The sequence below is a fragment of the Ricinus communis genome, chromosome 2, assembly GCF_019578655.1.
Source record: "Ricinus communis isolate WT05 ecotype wild-type chromosome 2, ASM1957865v1, whole genome shotgun sequence".
Classification (NCBI taxonomy): Eukaryota; Viridiplantae; Streptophyta; class Magnoliopsida; order Malpighiales; family Euphorbiaceae; genus Ricinus; species Ricinus communis.
This window is the reverse complement of record NC_063257.1, coordinates 8,884,793-8,899,800: the sequence shown is the minus strand read 5'-3', so window position 1 is coordinate 8,899,800 and position 15,008 is coordinate 8,884,793. Positions and strand designations below refer to the sequence as shown.

Here is a 15,008-nt window from a genome sequence, read left to right as displayed (position 1 = left end):
ATTCTTTCTACGCATTGACTTGAGAGTTTATAATTATCCTAAAACACCTTGAGTGCATTGAGAGAAATCCTTGGGAGGGTGTTAAAGTTTTATTGCACTTTGATTTTGAACTTATTAAGGAAATTGATACTCATTTGTGTTTACTTGAAAAGACTCATTTGTGGATTGCATTTAAATGTGATTATTGATTTTCATGTTAGAAGAAACGCTTTGATGCAAAATGAAGCTGAAGGAATGATATTTGATGAGTTTTCATAGAGATTGATTCTTTGGAGAATTTTGGATAAAATGGAGAAAAGATGACAGAAGATCACTTCTGTTAGAGCGTGCCCACGGCATATTCCAGAAATCCGAATTTGTGAAAAGAAGCTTAAAGTGATACTATTTGCCATGTGACTTTTTAATTTTTTTTGGGAATGTTTATTTACTAAAAACCCTTCACAACTTAAGGTTATTTTAGGAATTCTTAAGGACCAAGTTTTTCTATAAAAAGAAAAAGATGAAAAGAGACAAAGTGAGTTTTTTTAGGTTTTGGAGAAAAGGGGGCTGCAAACTAGTTTTCTTCCTATCATCCATTATTTTCCTTCTTTGCTTTGTTTTCTCTACAACAATTATGTGTGGCTGAACTCTTTTCTTTCCAACTCAAGGTTAATTAAGGTTTGAATTCATATGGGTTGTGAGATTTAATTGTTCTTCATTATTTTCTCAAATCTATTAATACTCATGTATCTTTTATGTCTATTAGGAATTCTATTTTTGTTGATTGTGTAAAAAGGCCTATTACTCAATTATCAAGATATTCTATGCCAAATTAGAATATTAAATCCGTAATTGTTTAATTATTCTAATGATTAGTGGTAGAATAACATACCCATGTTATGTGGATACATGATCTAGTCTAAATGAATTCATCTTATGTATTTGTTGGCTAGGGTTGGGTTTCTCTAAATTGCATTGCTATTAGTAAATTAAATCTTGGAAGCTTTTCTAGGGTTGTTTATTCAATAAGAGAATTAATCAAATGGCTTCTATTGATTAACAAAAAACCAAGGAGAAATTAGGTTGTTAGAGCTTTTCAACAACTATAACCAATTTATTAATGGATTTGGAAATTATATTTGCATCAATGATCAATTCAATGAATTAAAACTGAGATTATACCTTGGGTTGGAGTTTTCTCATATTGATTTATCTTCTCAAATTTTATTATTGCTTCTAATTGATTTCTAGTTTAATTTGTTTTGATTCCAAATTTAAAACCCCCATAATTTTATTTGAATTTTGTTAAAGAAATAAATCTTACCAATCTCTGTGGATTCGACCTACTTGTCACTATTTACAAGTTATTTTTATTTGAAGAGTAGGAACTTATTTTTGTTGGATTCAACACCCATCATGTATCTTGAGATAGAGTTATCTTTGATGGAAGACTAGATCTAGATCTATCTGTCTTGAGGCTACTCTCTGTTGTACCTCTTCCATCTTCCATCTCCATCTTTTGTCTCTGCAATTCTTTATAGTTAGCCATTAAGCATTTTAGGGAAGTTTTTTTATCTTTAGTTCTTAGTTACACTTTGAAGATCAAGAGATCCTTGAGAATTGAAGATTGAAGATCAATCATCTCTGTCCTTAAAGAAATCTGGATCTTGAGAGAGCTTTTACTTTTTTATTACTTCGTTTTATGCTTAAATATTTAATCACCATGACACAAAATTAGAGATGTTAGGCTAAATTTTTTTCAAGTATTTATTCAAGTTTTTCTGCTTATGTATGAACTTTGTCATTTTATATTTAATGAAAAAAAATTTAATGCTCTATCTAAACAAATAAAAGAAAAATAACTACTAGAATTTGTTGATTTATCAATCAAAATTACTGAAAAAATTTGTTGATAAATTGGTTAAATTACTGATAAATTACCGGCAAAACTAGGAAAATGTATTTCCCAATTAATTACCAACAATTTTTTCAACAGTTTTCCTATAATATATTTAGCGATAAATATTTATCGTCGACAAACCTAGCGCCATTATAATATAGTGACAATTTTTCTACAATTTACCAACTAAATTTTACCAATATATAATTGTATAGCTAAAAATTTAGTTGATAGCATTAGGTAGCTGATAGCAGAAAGTTGATATCTGATAAATTAAATTGTTTAGTAAAAATTTAGTTGTTGTAATGAGAATATAATTTATTTTAATAATATTATTTTTAATAATATAAATTAATCAAAAATAGCTTATAATAATTAAAAATGTTATAATTAATTCTATTTAATTCAATTATATTTATTATTAAAAAATATTTATAAAAACTAATTTAAAAATAAAGGGTTAAAATTTAAATACCAATAATAGAAAAATTTCTAATTTTAGATATTATAATTATGAATATTATAATTATTTAATGTTTAAATATAATTTTAAAATAATAATTATTTATTATGAATTATAAAAAAACTAATTATATGATATTTTTAAAGTTATTATTAATAATTTTTAATAAAAATAATGTTGTTTAAATAAAAAATAAATTAAATAAATTATCAACTAATAAGAAAAAAACTTAAAATAGAGTTGATTGAATCAACAACTAATTAAGATTAAATGAGTTTCACTTGCTAATTTTTAAATCTTACCAAATAGATATGATGTAGTTGTAGTGAAAAACAACTATCAGTTGTACAAAACTTTTAAATCAAACGTCTTTTTAAATTTATAATTTTCTTTTGAAAGAGAGTGAGTTTTACTTGTTTTTTTAAGAAATTTGGAGGGATTGACCAGAATGCAAAATATTTTGATTAACTTGGCTAAAACTCAATTTTAAGGTAATTTAGACTTACCAGAAAATTCATAGGGCAAATTGCTACTTAAAGTTCCTCGATTTTTGTCGATCTTTTTAGTTTTTATTTTATTTTTGTCCTTCAAAAGCCATTTTTATTTATAAAGTAAAAAAAACTACAACATTTAAAATTAAGGGATTTCGAATTCAAAATCTCAACTTCCATTATTAAGTATATGACCACTGTACGAAAGCATAACTTTTTTTCAAAAGCCATTTCTTTTTACAAAATAAAGAATAAACTATCACATTTAAAGCAAAGAGATTTCGATCTTGATATCTCAATTCCCGTCATTAAGTATTAGATCACCAGACTAAAGCGTCATTTACCAATTGTAACTAATATACACGAAAAGAAAAAAAGAACTTGGAATAACATCAAGACTAATTGATAATCATCAACTTAAATCACATAGGAATTTGATTGTGAATAAATGCAAATAAATAAAATAAAATAAAGCAAAAGTGATTTAAGGCATTGATAGGGTTTGAGAATGGAAGTACACGAGTTAATTGATGGCTTTACTTTTAGAGAGAGAGAGAGTTGAGTGAAATAATTGCATTTGGGCTTTGTTCTTTTAAATTGAAGCTTTTTTGTTTCTTTTATTTTTTTCTATGATTATGATCTAAAGAGGAGTTAGCAAAGGCTAAGAAATGGCTAATAATAGCATGTGTTTTACTAGTGGCTTACTCTCGGATTGTGTAATTGTCATTTTTTTTATTAGAAATAAATGTAAGATGAGTTTAACAAAAAAAATTAATAAAATTATCAATATTTTATTATTATTTATCAGGATAATTACTTTATATTATCAATATTATACTAGTTATTCCTGATATTTAAAAAATATTTTTTTTTATTCTTTTATTTTATAACCCGTCAAAATTTTCATTAAACAACCATTAACTAGGTTTGGTTTTATACTGTTTGCCCCTTGATCTCTAGTATAATATACAAATTTTCCTTATAGTTTATTTATTATATTAAAATTTTCTTGTTTAATTTTTATATAAAAATCAATTTTTGTGTTTATACAAAAATAATTAATTAGTTTTCTTTAATTACTCTAATTCTTAGCATAATCAAATTCTAATAACATTTAAATATTTTTAAAGTACTTATATTAATTAAAATATTAAAAGTTCATAATTTAATTTTAAAATATTAAAATAAAATAGATAATGATTATTATTATTAATTTTATTACAGTAGAGTTATAACTTTGATAAGAAATTTGAAAATTAAATTATATTTGTTTATCAATTTGGATCCTTATTTATATTGACTTTCAAAATGCAATGAAATTTTAGTGCAATATATAAAAATATAGGAGATAAATATTATAAAACCAAACCTAATTAACGATTTTCTAATATAAGTTATAACGGAAGGGATTATTAGTGTAAAATTATAAAACAAAAATATGAAAAAATATATATATTAAATATCAGGAGGTAACTAGTATAATATAATAAAAAAAAAACACACATTGAGCGAATAGTAATTATCCCTTATTTATTAAATTTTGAGATAAATAATAATTTAAAATATTTTTAAGTAACTTTCTTAATAAAATTTTTAATATTTAAAAATATTCTTAATGCAATAAATATTAATAAAAAAAGTTTAACTTAGTTTATATCGATATTTATATTAAACTCATAAATAACTAATATATATTGATTAAGTTTTTTAATAATTAAGTATATATTTATATAGGAAAGTTCTTATATACACATGACAAATAGGAGAATGTGGTGTCACAATAGAGGCCACAGACTCTTTGGTGAAGCCGTCGGGTCAAATTGCCGATTTTGATAGATAGAAGGTACAACATTTCGGATTCCAAAAACTTTACTTTGATGTATCTAAGAACCCTCCATCTCTACTAAAAAAATAAAAAAAATAAAAAAAATGAAAAAAGAAGAATCATCTTAAGCAAACGAGTTCAGAAGAGAAAAAAGAAAAAGAAAAAATCAAATATAATAGTGAGCTCCAGGATGTTTGGCTTCACTTCTATCTCTGCCCTCAGACATGCAGCGATTAAATGGGCAAAATATTACGTCTACTTCACAAAGGCTGCCTTCTTCCTTTTAGGTATATCTTTGCTAATCTTTACTGTGAGCATACAGAATAATCTTCTTCCTTCTTGTCTTGACGGTGTTCAAAAATACAAAATCAGGTCTAGTTTTCGGACACGGATTAGTGAAAAATGCAGTCGTAGATTCTCTGATGATTTATATAGGAGAAGAAAACTGGGGACTTGCTAAATCTGCCGCTGCAGTTAACACTCAAGAAGCGATTGTAGCTATTCTTACTATAGTAAATGCTCACGTCGCTGATGCCTGGGTAGGTCGGTTCAAAATCGTCGTATACACCACAGCTTCTTATATCGCTGTAAGTATTAGATCCATCTTTTCTTTCATTAGCCTTATTTATTTATGTTCACACATTCTTATTTATTTATTCTAAGCCCAACCTTATGAAACATATTTGCTTTGTTTGAAGGTCTCAATGCAAAATGCAGTGCTAATACACAATCAACCATCCTGTTTCTAATCAAAGATACTCTATATAAAAATAATTTCTACTTAATAATTAAAAATTACTGTTTCAATTTGGACCAATTATAAATAAATAAAATTTATATTATAATAAATTATTAACTTTTTTAAGTATGATCTTAAAAGAAATCTTTTATACAGTAATAGTTATATATATAATTTTAAAAACTATATCTTATGCTATATTTTGTCTTACTATAATATTATTTTATCTTATTAATTTTAATTGTATAATATGATAAGATATTAACATATCTTATTTTTAGTTTATATTATGTCAGTTATAACATTAAGTATTAAATTTTTTTTTAAAAATAGTACTCTAATTTTCATAAAATCATAACCTCCAATCCAGATTGACCCGGTAATTGTATGAACAAACTTAGAGATTTTTTGAATATTTGAAATAAAATAAGTTAGAGATGTCAAGGATGATACCTGCATAACTCCTTGGATGCTCAAGTTAGTTTATCTAAGGGCTTAAGTAAAGTGTTCAGAAATGCATTACTTAATTGATTATATATATGCCTATTTATTATTTCCGGAAAGTTACTTATTTATTCTTGTTTTGAAGCTCCTTAGACAGAGAAGAGTGTATCAATATGCATTAATGAAAAATTATTAATACATATCATTACTAGTTAATGACAACTAGGTTAAAAAATGAAAAAAATCGATTTATATATAAAAAATCGATGGTTCGATTAATGGTAGGAATATATATATATTATAATTTTTAACATATATAGTATTAATGTATAATCATTATATTTATTATAATTATCAATTATGTGTAATGTTTATGTTTATTTAGTACTAAATTATATATAATATATTAATTAATAAATTATATTTTTAAAAAAGTTAAAATATAATTATTGTTTTGAATCTTTTTAGGAGATGAAAAAGAAGAAGGTCTGGAACTTAAAATCCATTCTGTGTTGAAATGCCTCTAGCCACTAAGCTACAGGCCTGGTAGCTTTGAAAAATAGTATATTAACTATATAACTATTGTTAATTTATTAAATAATTAAAAAAAGAGATATTATTCTAAAAGTTAGAAATTTTATTAAAAGAATTTAAAATATAATATAATTAAAAACTGAAAAATTCGGTTAACCATATATTTTATACTGATTACCAGTATTAACAGTTTAAATTTAAGATTAATAATTTTATAAGTCAATATATTATTATTAGAATTAGAAAAATAACTAGCAACTATTAAAGTGTGAAATTCTAATATTTTGCTCTAGGATACATAGGGGGCTTATTGACAAACGACAGTGACTGAAGCTGCACGTGATACTGACGATGAGTAAAAATTCAGATAGAAGTAGAAGTAACAATTGTCGGTGCCCTTCAACACAAAATGGTCAGATTCCTCTTCGGAAACTAGAAACTTAATGTTCTCTAGTTGTTGTTTTCTTAAAACAGCACTTCTATTTAGTTTCCTCTTTCAAATCATTTCTTGCAAGCAACACATCATCAACAATATAGACCAAGTGAGCAGTAAAATGAGAATCATGTGTCTTACTAAAAAGACAATGATCATGAAGAGAAAGTAAATCCAATATTTCATATATATATATGTATGTTCTAATGATATTAAAAATCTAAATAATTGTCTTGTTTATAAATTTGGTTCATTTTCTTAATTTTTATTTACATAGTTCGATTTAGCTAATTGATTGTAATTATAGCTAAATTAAAATTTCAGTCAAAATTGGATGCTATCCTCTTAATTCTATATACTAATCTCTTTTTTACTTTACTAATATTGGTTGCTTCTTAAAAAAATATATAAAATCACGACGAAAGTGAGGAAAGAAATGATTTCATCTTTCATTCTTCTTTTTATTCATAATTTTCATTTGTCATTCACTTTTCTATTAATTTATAATCTGATTTTGATAACTCGTGCATGATGTATAAATATATATGACAATGATGTGTAAATTATTGATAATGGCAAGTCACCCTATTTTGACCGAAATTTTAATTTAACTATAATTACAATCAATTAGCTAAATCGAACCATTTAAATCAAAATTAAAAGAATAAACCAAATTCGTAATTACACATAAAGATTTAGATTTTTAGTTTCATCATGCCTATATTTATTATATAAGCTTAATATTTTTTTAATCCTTGCCTTAAACTTTTAATTTCTGATCACATTATTCATCTTAGATAATGTTGTCAATAATATAATATCATATGATTTCTTTTAAAATAAGTATTGATAATAAATCTTGTTAATAATCCTTTATTCTTAAATCTCTGTGCAACTTTTTTATTTTCCTAAATGCTAGTATTCTTGTAGCTCAAAAAAAAATTCTAAAATCCTTTACCAGCTAATAATTAAATTCTGTCATGTAATTAATTTCGAACATATTAAGAAAATAAAAGGATATCGAGACTAAAACTATAATCTTTTTTAATATTACATATTTATGATTTTTTATTAATTAATTCAATAAAATCCTAATAGTGTTAGGACTTTAGTTAAAAGTTTCCTATTACTAAAAGCTTCCCTAGATAAATAAATACTTAATAAAATTCTAATAGAATTAGGACTTTAGCTAAAAGTTGTGTACTACTAAAATTATACTATAAATAAATAGATAGTTAACTCAATGACTATTACTGAGCCCTTTCTATCCATGTCTATTGTAATTAATTTAAATAATCTAATTAATAGAAACATAATAGAGTTAGCAAGGAGTTTTTTAGTCCTATTACTACAATTCTTAATCAATTATTAACTAGTTATTAACTCAATTAATAAAAGGTTACATTAACCGATTTTAATAGAAGAATATATAAGGATATCTTAGTAAATTTATTTTTCCTTCCTCTCTTTACACTTTTATATATGTTATGATACTTGTTGATAGCTAATTACCTAAAAACTTCCACATGAATTGTGATTTGGCTCAATCCTAAACTTACTCAAACCTAAATTAACCAAATGCAAAACCTCACCAAAATAACTCAACCTAAATTAACCAAGAAAACCTAATCCCTAATTGATCATTCTGTCAACTAAAAAATCCCCAAAAGATAGCTCTTTTTCCGTCGACCTCAAGGCCAAAACTAGGAAGGGCATGGCCCCCCAAAATTTTTGATAATTAGATTTTTACCCATAGAGTTTTAGGGATTTTTTAGGAAAATGTATTATTAACCACCCCTCTCCCAGAAAAACTTTTTATATTTTTATCTCAGCCCCTGTATTATTAATTAATTTTTATTTATTCCTTCTTAATTATTATATAAAACTTATAAAATCTTAAATTTTAATTTTACTCACCATACTCTTAATTTTTTTTTTCTTATATCTGTTTCTATATTTTACTTTAGCTTCATATACTTTGGAAAAAAAAAAATTAGCCCCCATTTGGTTGAGTTTTAGTTCTGCCTCTAGTCGAGCTAAAAGAAACTTATTAAAGGTTATTGTAATGGATTGGCATCATAGAGAAGATGAAGAATATGCTTCATTTTTTCTTTCTATTTGTCATCTTGTAGTAGCTAACTTTGAGTATTTTTCTATTCATATTCACCGTTTTGGTTTGCTGACTGATAATATTATATAAATGGTTATGTTGAGTTGCTCTGCGGATAGATCATCTAGAATTGAGTTGAATGCAATTGCAAAACTTAGCCTTAGAAATTTTGTGATTTTTTTAGTTGTTACCAAAGATGCAATTTGGTAAAGAGCTTAGAAACTTAGCTTTTGATATTGATTTACTCAAAATGGGGGTGAATGTGGGTGATAATAGAATTATGCATGTATATATAAAGTACTTAAATGAAGAAGAGAATGTAGGTAACGAGGAAGAGAGTATTATATTGTAAAAGTTTATGAGAATAATAGTGATGGGTGTTTAGTTTTAGTTTAGATTTGAATTAGTTTAGGTTTGAATTAAAACGATTAGGATTAAACTTTAAACACTTGTTACATAATTATCGGACAATTCAAACACGTCAACATTCTAATTATATTCACTATTTTAGTGCCTTTGCCACCTAAATAAAAGTTGAACGATCAAAATAAACTAGAAAATTTAAATAAAAGTTGAGCAATTAAAATAAAATGGATAAAAGATTAGTGACTAAAATAAAATATCATAAGGAATTTAAGTCGCTATTATGGTCTTTATCCCGAATATCACACCTATTTTTCCAAGTATAACACTTGCATGCGCAAGTGTCTGTAACTTTTCTTAATTGCGTATAGGGATTGGTGCTATTATATTTTTTCCAGAAGACAAAACTGCTACTTGTGTCACTGTTGCTCGTAGCATCGGGATTCGCCGGAAGAGAACCTACTTTCAGAGCTTTTTTTGCAGATCAATTCACCGGTCAGGATGAGAGTCAACTTGAGGCCCGTTCATCATTTTGGTGGTATGTGGTAAAGTTCGTAGGGGCTGCAATTTCTGTATTTTTAATAACTCAAAAATCTTGGAGAAGTACCTTTAAGATTTCAGCAATAGTGATGGGAGCAGCTTATTTATGGTTTTTGTTTGGCGCTCGGATGCGCTTGTACAATTGCCACGGGCCAACTACAAGTCCTGTCACTACTCTTTATAAAGTTTTCAAGGCAGCTATTCGTAAACGATGCCATGATTTTCCTGATACGCCTGATGGCTACTACATGAACCAAGGACGTGAAATACCACATTCTCCTTGCCATCCAATTCTAAGGTAACTCTGATTCTCTCTCTAATCTCATATTTATAGCCAGATATATATTAAATCCCAGCTAGCCTAGATTGGCTGGACCTAGGATTTTTATTAATCTAAAATATATATTTAAATATATAATCTACTTCTTCTTTTCTTAAAATCATAATTTTATCACTATTTTATCCGATACAATTGTTATTTTTAATTAAGATTATAATTTTATTCCTAATATATTTATAAATGATATATTCGAATTTTTTATTTAAAAATTTATCTATTATATGGGATAATAACTCCATTGGTACTAAAATTTTAGCCTGTATATCTAATTGGTATCAATATTTTAATTTCTTTTAGTATCAAAATTTTAATTTACATTACAAGAGACATTACTTACTAGAAATTCGTTCAATTCTTAATGACGTGGAGAGCGGAACTCCATGTCAGCATTCCACTCATCATTTACGTTATGTTTGATTTTAGATAAATTGCCTTATTGAAGTATAATTTTTCCGCTTATATCCAAATAGTATCAATTCTACAATTTATTTTTTTTTAGTACCACACTCATTATTTTTATTTCAATCAATGGTACCTGATGGAGACTCGCCTAAAGACGAATCCTTATGCGCGCCAATACTCGATAGCCCATCTAAATCACTAACATACTCAATACTCGATAGGTGAATCATCATTCCATACAACCATAAAACACTACTTAAAACCGAAATCCGATTCCTTATTGTCTTTAGGACCACTTTAGACACGAAAATAACTAACACTTTTTCTTATAAATATTCACTTATAACATCAATGAAAGATTAATGCTACCATAACCCTCAAATATTATTCCTTAAGCCCCTACTTAAAATGAATCACATTATTGTTATCTTATACTCTTGGTAACATCAGTACCCATTAGGATTTGGATAATTTTTTGCTGGTGTGCCAGCCGAAAGTTCATCTAAGTATGACACTACTAGCTAAAATACCAATTTGCCCCTTGAACTTAGAAGCATTGTCCAAGTTATTAGGTAAATTGGCCAGAAAATTAAAATATGAGCTAATGCCCTCTGACTCCAAGTTCAGGGGATAAATTGGCACTTTAACCTGACATTTATTAACATATCAATAAAATATTATTGGAATCCTAATAAGTACCTGTGAGCTCTTCGTAGGGTTTTTAAGTCTGGCCCCAAGTGATTTACGACTCGTCATTGTGTTGTAGAACCGTTCCTCGTACTAAGTTCATTTTGAAATGTCGTTCAATTGAAGGACCTAGACGACCACAATGATTATGTGATTATCCAAAAATTTGAGTTGCCACCTGAAATATCGGGACAAGTAGGAGAGCAAGGATGCAGATTTGTATACCGTACGGAGAGCCTAAGCTTTCTCCTTCTCAAAATCAGAGATTCTAGGTTCAAAAAGTTAAGTACAAATAGGAAAGATTATGAAGCGCCCCTATTCGCCTAGGCATGAGCCTAGCCTAGAGTAAACGAATCTTTGTCTAGCCTAATAACGTTACCTTAATCTAGTCTCTTCTACTCATTTTAAAGCACGTACCTTTTTTATCTTATGTAGCATGCAAGGTGAGCAAAGCAATACTAGCCAAAAGAAGAGATACAATGGCACCTCAACTAGTCCTAGCGTAGTGTACTTTGGTATCTTAGATTTTATCTTCGCATATGAAAGTGACCAAATTAGAGTCCGATTTTATTATCTAAATTTAGGTATCGGATTCATTTTATCTTAACATTTGAGGTGAACACAAGTATAAGGCACCAGAAGCTTACATTGATAAGCTTGATTCATTTTAAGCTGACATAGGAGGTAATCACATACAAAATGCTAGATTGGTTTAAATCCTTTAAATATACGACGTGAAACCTAATGCAATGAAAATAAACATCCATAGAAAATAGGATAGGAGAATAAAGAAAAACCATAAAAGGATTAAGGATAATAGAGTGCTTGAGAAAAATTAATTACAATCCTGGCTTTAAAAGCCTCAAAACTAGTTAATTCTAAAGGAACCACTTAGGGTTCCTAATCCAGGCTATCAAAACATGTCACTGTGAAAAATGAAAGTTAGTAAAGGGATCAAATTCTCATAAATTTGCAATTAAAGGAACAAACTATAAAAGATAAGGAATGCAAAAAAAGTTATAGGTAATATAAACTCAAAATAACACTGGACAACTGAAAACGACATCAAACGACAATGTATCGCCTAAAACGACATAGAAAACTAAATAAACAACATAAAATTAAGCCAAATGCGAGCTCAGCTAAACAATATCAAAAAAATTAACAAAACTGCCTCGTTTTAATAAAATAATGTGTTTTAGGGCCTGAGTAAGTTGGACTAGCACGAGTCAAGAGTGGACTCGCATGAGCTCAACTTACAAAGCTTAAAACAAATAAAAACTTCAACAAATACTCAAGAATCACATATTTAAATCAATACAAAATATACTGTAAATATATAAAATGATGGTTAAAACGAAAATGAGATGAAATTTAGGTTAGGCCCTCAATTGGCTACCTTTTAATCAAAAATAAAAAAATAATAATGGGTAGAAGAAGAAAAGATATGTAATCCAAATCCCTTTTATGTTTTTAATTCTCAAAGCCTTAAGAGATGAAATGGCAAGAGTTTTGTTTGATTTTTTTCTTTCTTTTTTTCTCTCTGTTTTCTTAAAGAAAATATGTATTAATTTCTAATACACAAAATGACTAACCCTTTTTCCTAGAAGAAAAATGGAGTTTTACATGTTCCAACACTAGGCCTTTTACACTTGGACAGCTGGGATTAATTTCCATTTTTTGGACCACCAGATGAGTGCCACCTCATTAATGAGGAGCCTCCCAGACACTTAGCCCACGCGACTCAAGTTGAGCCCGCCCTCAGCTCGCGCGACTTAGGCTGAGATTAGTCATTACAACGTTATTTAATTACACCAATCATTTTCCTTATCATTATAGCACTGTTTCACTGATTATATATAAGTGAAGGTGGATGGACAAAGCAGCTATCCAAACAAATGAAGCAGAAGTCGAAGGTAATTACCTCTGCCGAGCAGCAGAAGTGAAAAATGCAAAGCGCCTGTTGACAATGCTTCCATTGTGGATGACTTTTCTCATATACGGTATGGTACAGGCGGCAGGGAGTACTTTCTTTATTGAACAAAGCAATGGCATGGATGTCTACATTAACGATAACTTTGATTTCCCCATCACTGCTTTCTTTATCTTAGAGTCACTAACAAGAGACTTAACTTCATATCTAGTGAATTTTCTAATCTCAAAGATATGTAGAGTAGAAGGGAAACAACCTGCCCAGCTTGTGAAAATCAATGCTGGGATGTTCTTCTCCATTCTGTGTTGTATTGCTGCTTGGCAAGTTGAAGTTCACAGATTCAAGGTGGTGAAGGAGCATAATCTATTAAATTCAGAAGAAGATGATGATTATAAGATTCCCATGACTATCTTTTCGTTAGTTCCACAGTTCCTCCTGTTAGGAGTGATGACTGGACTTGCAGAAGATGGACTTAGCGAGTTCTATTGTAACCATGTAGATGAATCGATGAAGCAGTTTGATGAACCATTCAATGGCTTGCTGATTGGAGTTGGAAAAGTTTTCACCGTTTTCTTTATTCTAATAAGATCTACAAGTTGGTTTGGCGACACCATAAACCATAGTAGGTTGGATAAATACTTTAGGTGGCTAATGATACTCAGTTGTTGTAATCTATACTTCTGTGTTCTTGTTTCCTATGCATATGTGCGCTTACAAAGCCAACAGCATGATGAGAACATTCAAAATCAGTCGCTGGAACCACCGTAGCTACAAGGCACACAAAAGCAGGGGGGGCAGCAAGAACCACCACCACAGCAAGACGACAGGAAAATTATCAGGAGTGCCAGCAAGCGAAACTAGATTGATGTTCTTGAATAGATCAGTATGATAACATATAATATTCTTACTGGAGACCTTTTTGCTATGCGTTGGAATATTGTTTGGTTGGCATTTCCTTTGAGGGGCCAATATTTGTACACTGTAAACGATGGATGTAATGCATTATTATATAAATAGTGTGATAACGACTAATTCAATCATTATAAAATAAAAATAGAAGTCACTCATGGTTTATAAGAAAGATAAATATTTAATTACCTTTTTACATAATTATTCATATATTATATCATTATATTTATTATTATCCTTTTCATTGTTCTATATATATTAATTTATGAGACCTAAGAATTTTTCGATATGTAAAATTTTTATTTTATTGTGTACTATTTTTGACACATAGAATTCAAGGTTTTTTCTATTAATTTCTTGATTAATAAACTATATTCCTAATTAAACACTCATTCTAATCCTAAAAATTAATATATTATTAATAAGTTAGTTTTTTAATTAAATAATAATTATTTTAAAATATAATATATTAATTTTATTTTAATATTATATTAAATAACAAATTAGTTTTCTAATTAGATAATAATATTTTTAAATATTATATTTACTAATAAACTAATTTTTAATTAAAATAATTTTTAATTTTAAAAAATAGTAATATCAATTATATTGATAGTATTAATTTATATAATATTAGAGTTAATAAATAAATATTTTAAAAATAATTTATTAATAGTATTAATTTAAAGATAATATTAATAAATAAATATTTTATTAATACAATAATATAAATAAAATTCAAAAAATTAAAGACATTAGAATTAGTTAGTTTGCTATTATTTTAAAATTATTATAAATCAATATTAAATATTAAATAATTAATTAAATTATATTTATAAATTTAATTTTATAATCGAAATAATAATAACGGTCATGCAACACATGCATAGACGACCAATTTAACTAAAATTATACA

At 27.3% G+C, this 15,008-nt stretch overlaps 1 protein-coding gene across 4 annotated transcripts; it reads left to right on the top strand.

The window, feature by feature from the left end:
* Positions 1-4,230: 4,230 nt before the first annotated feature.
* LOC8283190 (protein NRT1/ PTR FAMILY 8.2) lies at positions 4,231-14,277 on the top strand. Of its 4 annotated transcripts, none has more exons than XM_025158285.2 (4): positions 4,231-4,945; positions 5,031-5,197; positions 9,653-10,119; positions 13,120-14,277. In XM_025158285.2, the coding sequence occupies exons 1-4, from the start codon at positions 4,849-4,851 to the stop codon at positions 13,949-13,951; spliced, it is 1,563 nt and encodes a 520-aa protein (XP_025014053.1). In that variant the 5' UTR covers positions 4,231-4,848; the 3' UTR covers positions 13,952-14,277. The 4 variants fall into 4 exon arrangements, with proteins under 4 accessions (XP_025014053.1, XP_002524323.2, XP_048226487.1 ...); XM_002524277.4 differs by having other exon boundaries at positions 4,233-4,945; positions 5,031-5,245; XM_048370530.1 differs by lacking the exon at positions 4,231-4,945 and adding an exon at positions 6,669-6,787 and having other exon boundaries at positions 5,108-5,245.
* The last annotated feature ends 731 nt before the right edge of the window (positions 14,278-15,008 follow it).

Bases quoted from the DNA above. Each gene is read 5' to 3' on its own strand.
- LOC8283190 (XM_002524277.4), top strand. From the start codon at position 4,849: ATGTTTGGCTTCACTTCTATCTCTGCCCTCAGACATGCAGCGATTAAA. The intron at 5,246-9,652 runs GTAAGTATTAGA...AATTGCGTATAG, and splicing joins CCACAGCTTCTTATATCGCT to GGATTGGTGCTATTATATTT. The intron at 10,120-13,119 runs GTAACTCTGATT...ATATAAGTGAAG, and splicing joins CCTTGCCATCCAATTCTAAG to GTGGATGGACAAAGCAGCTA.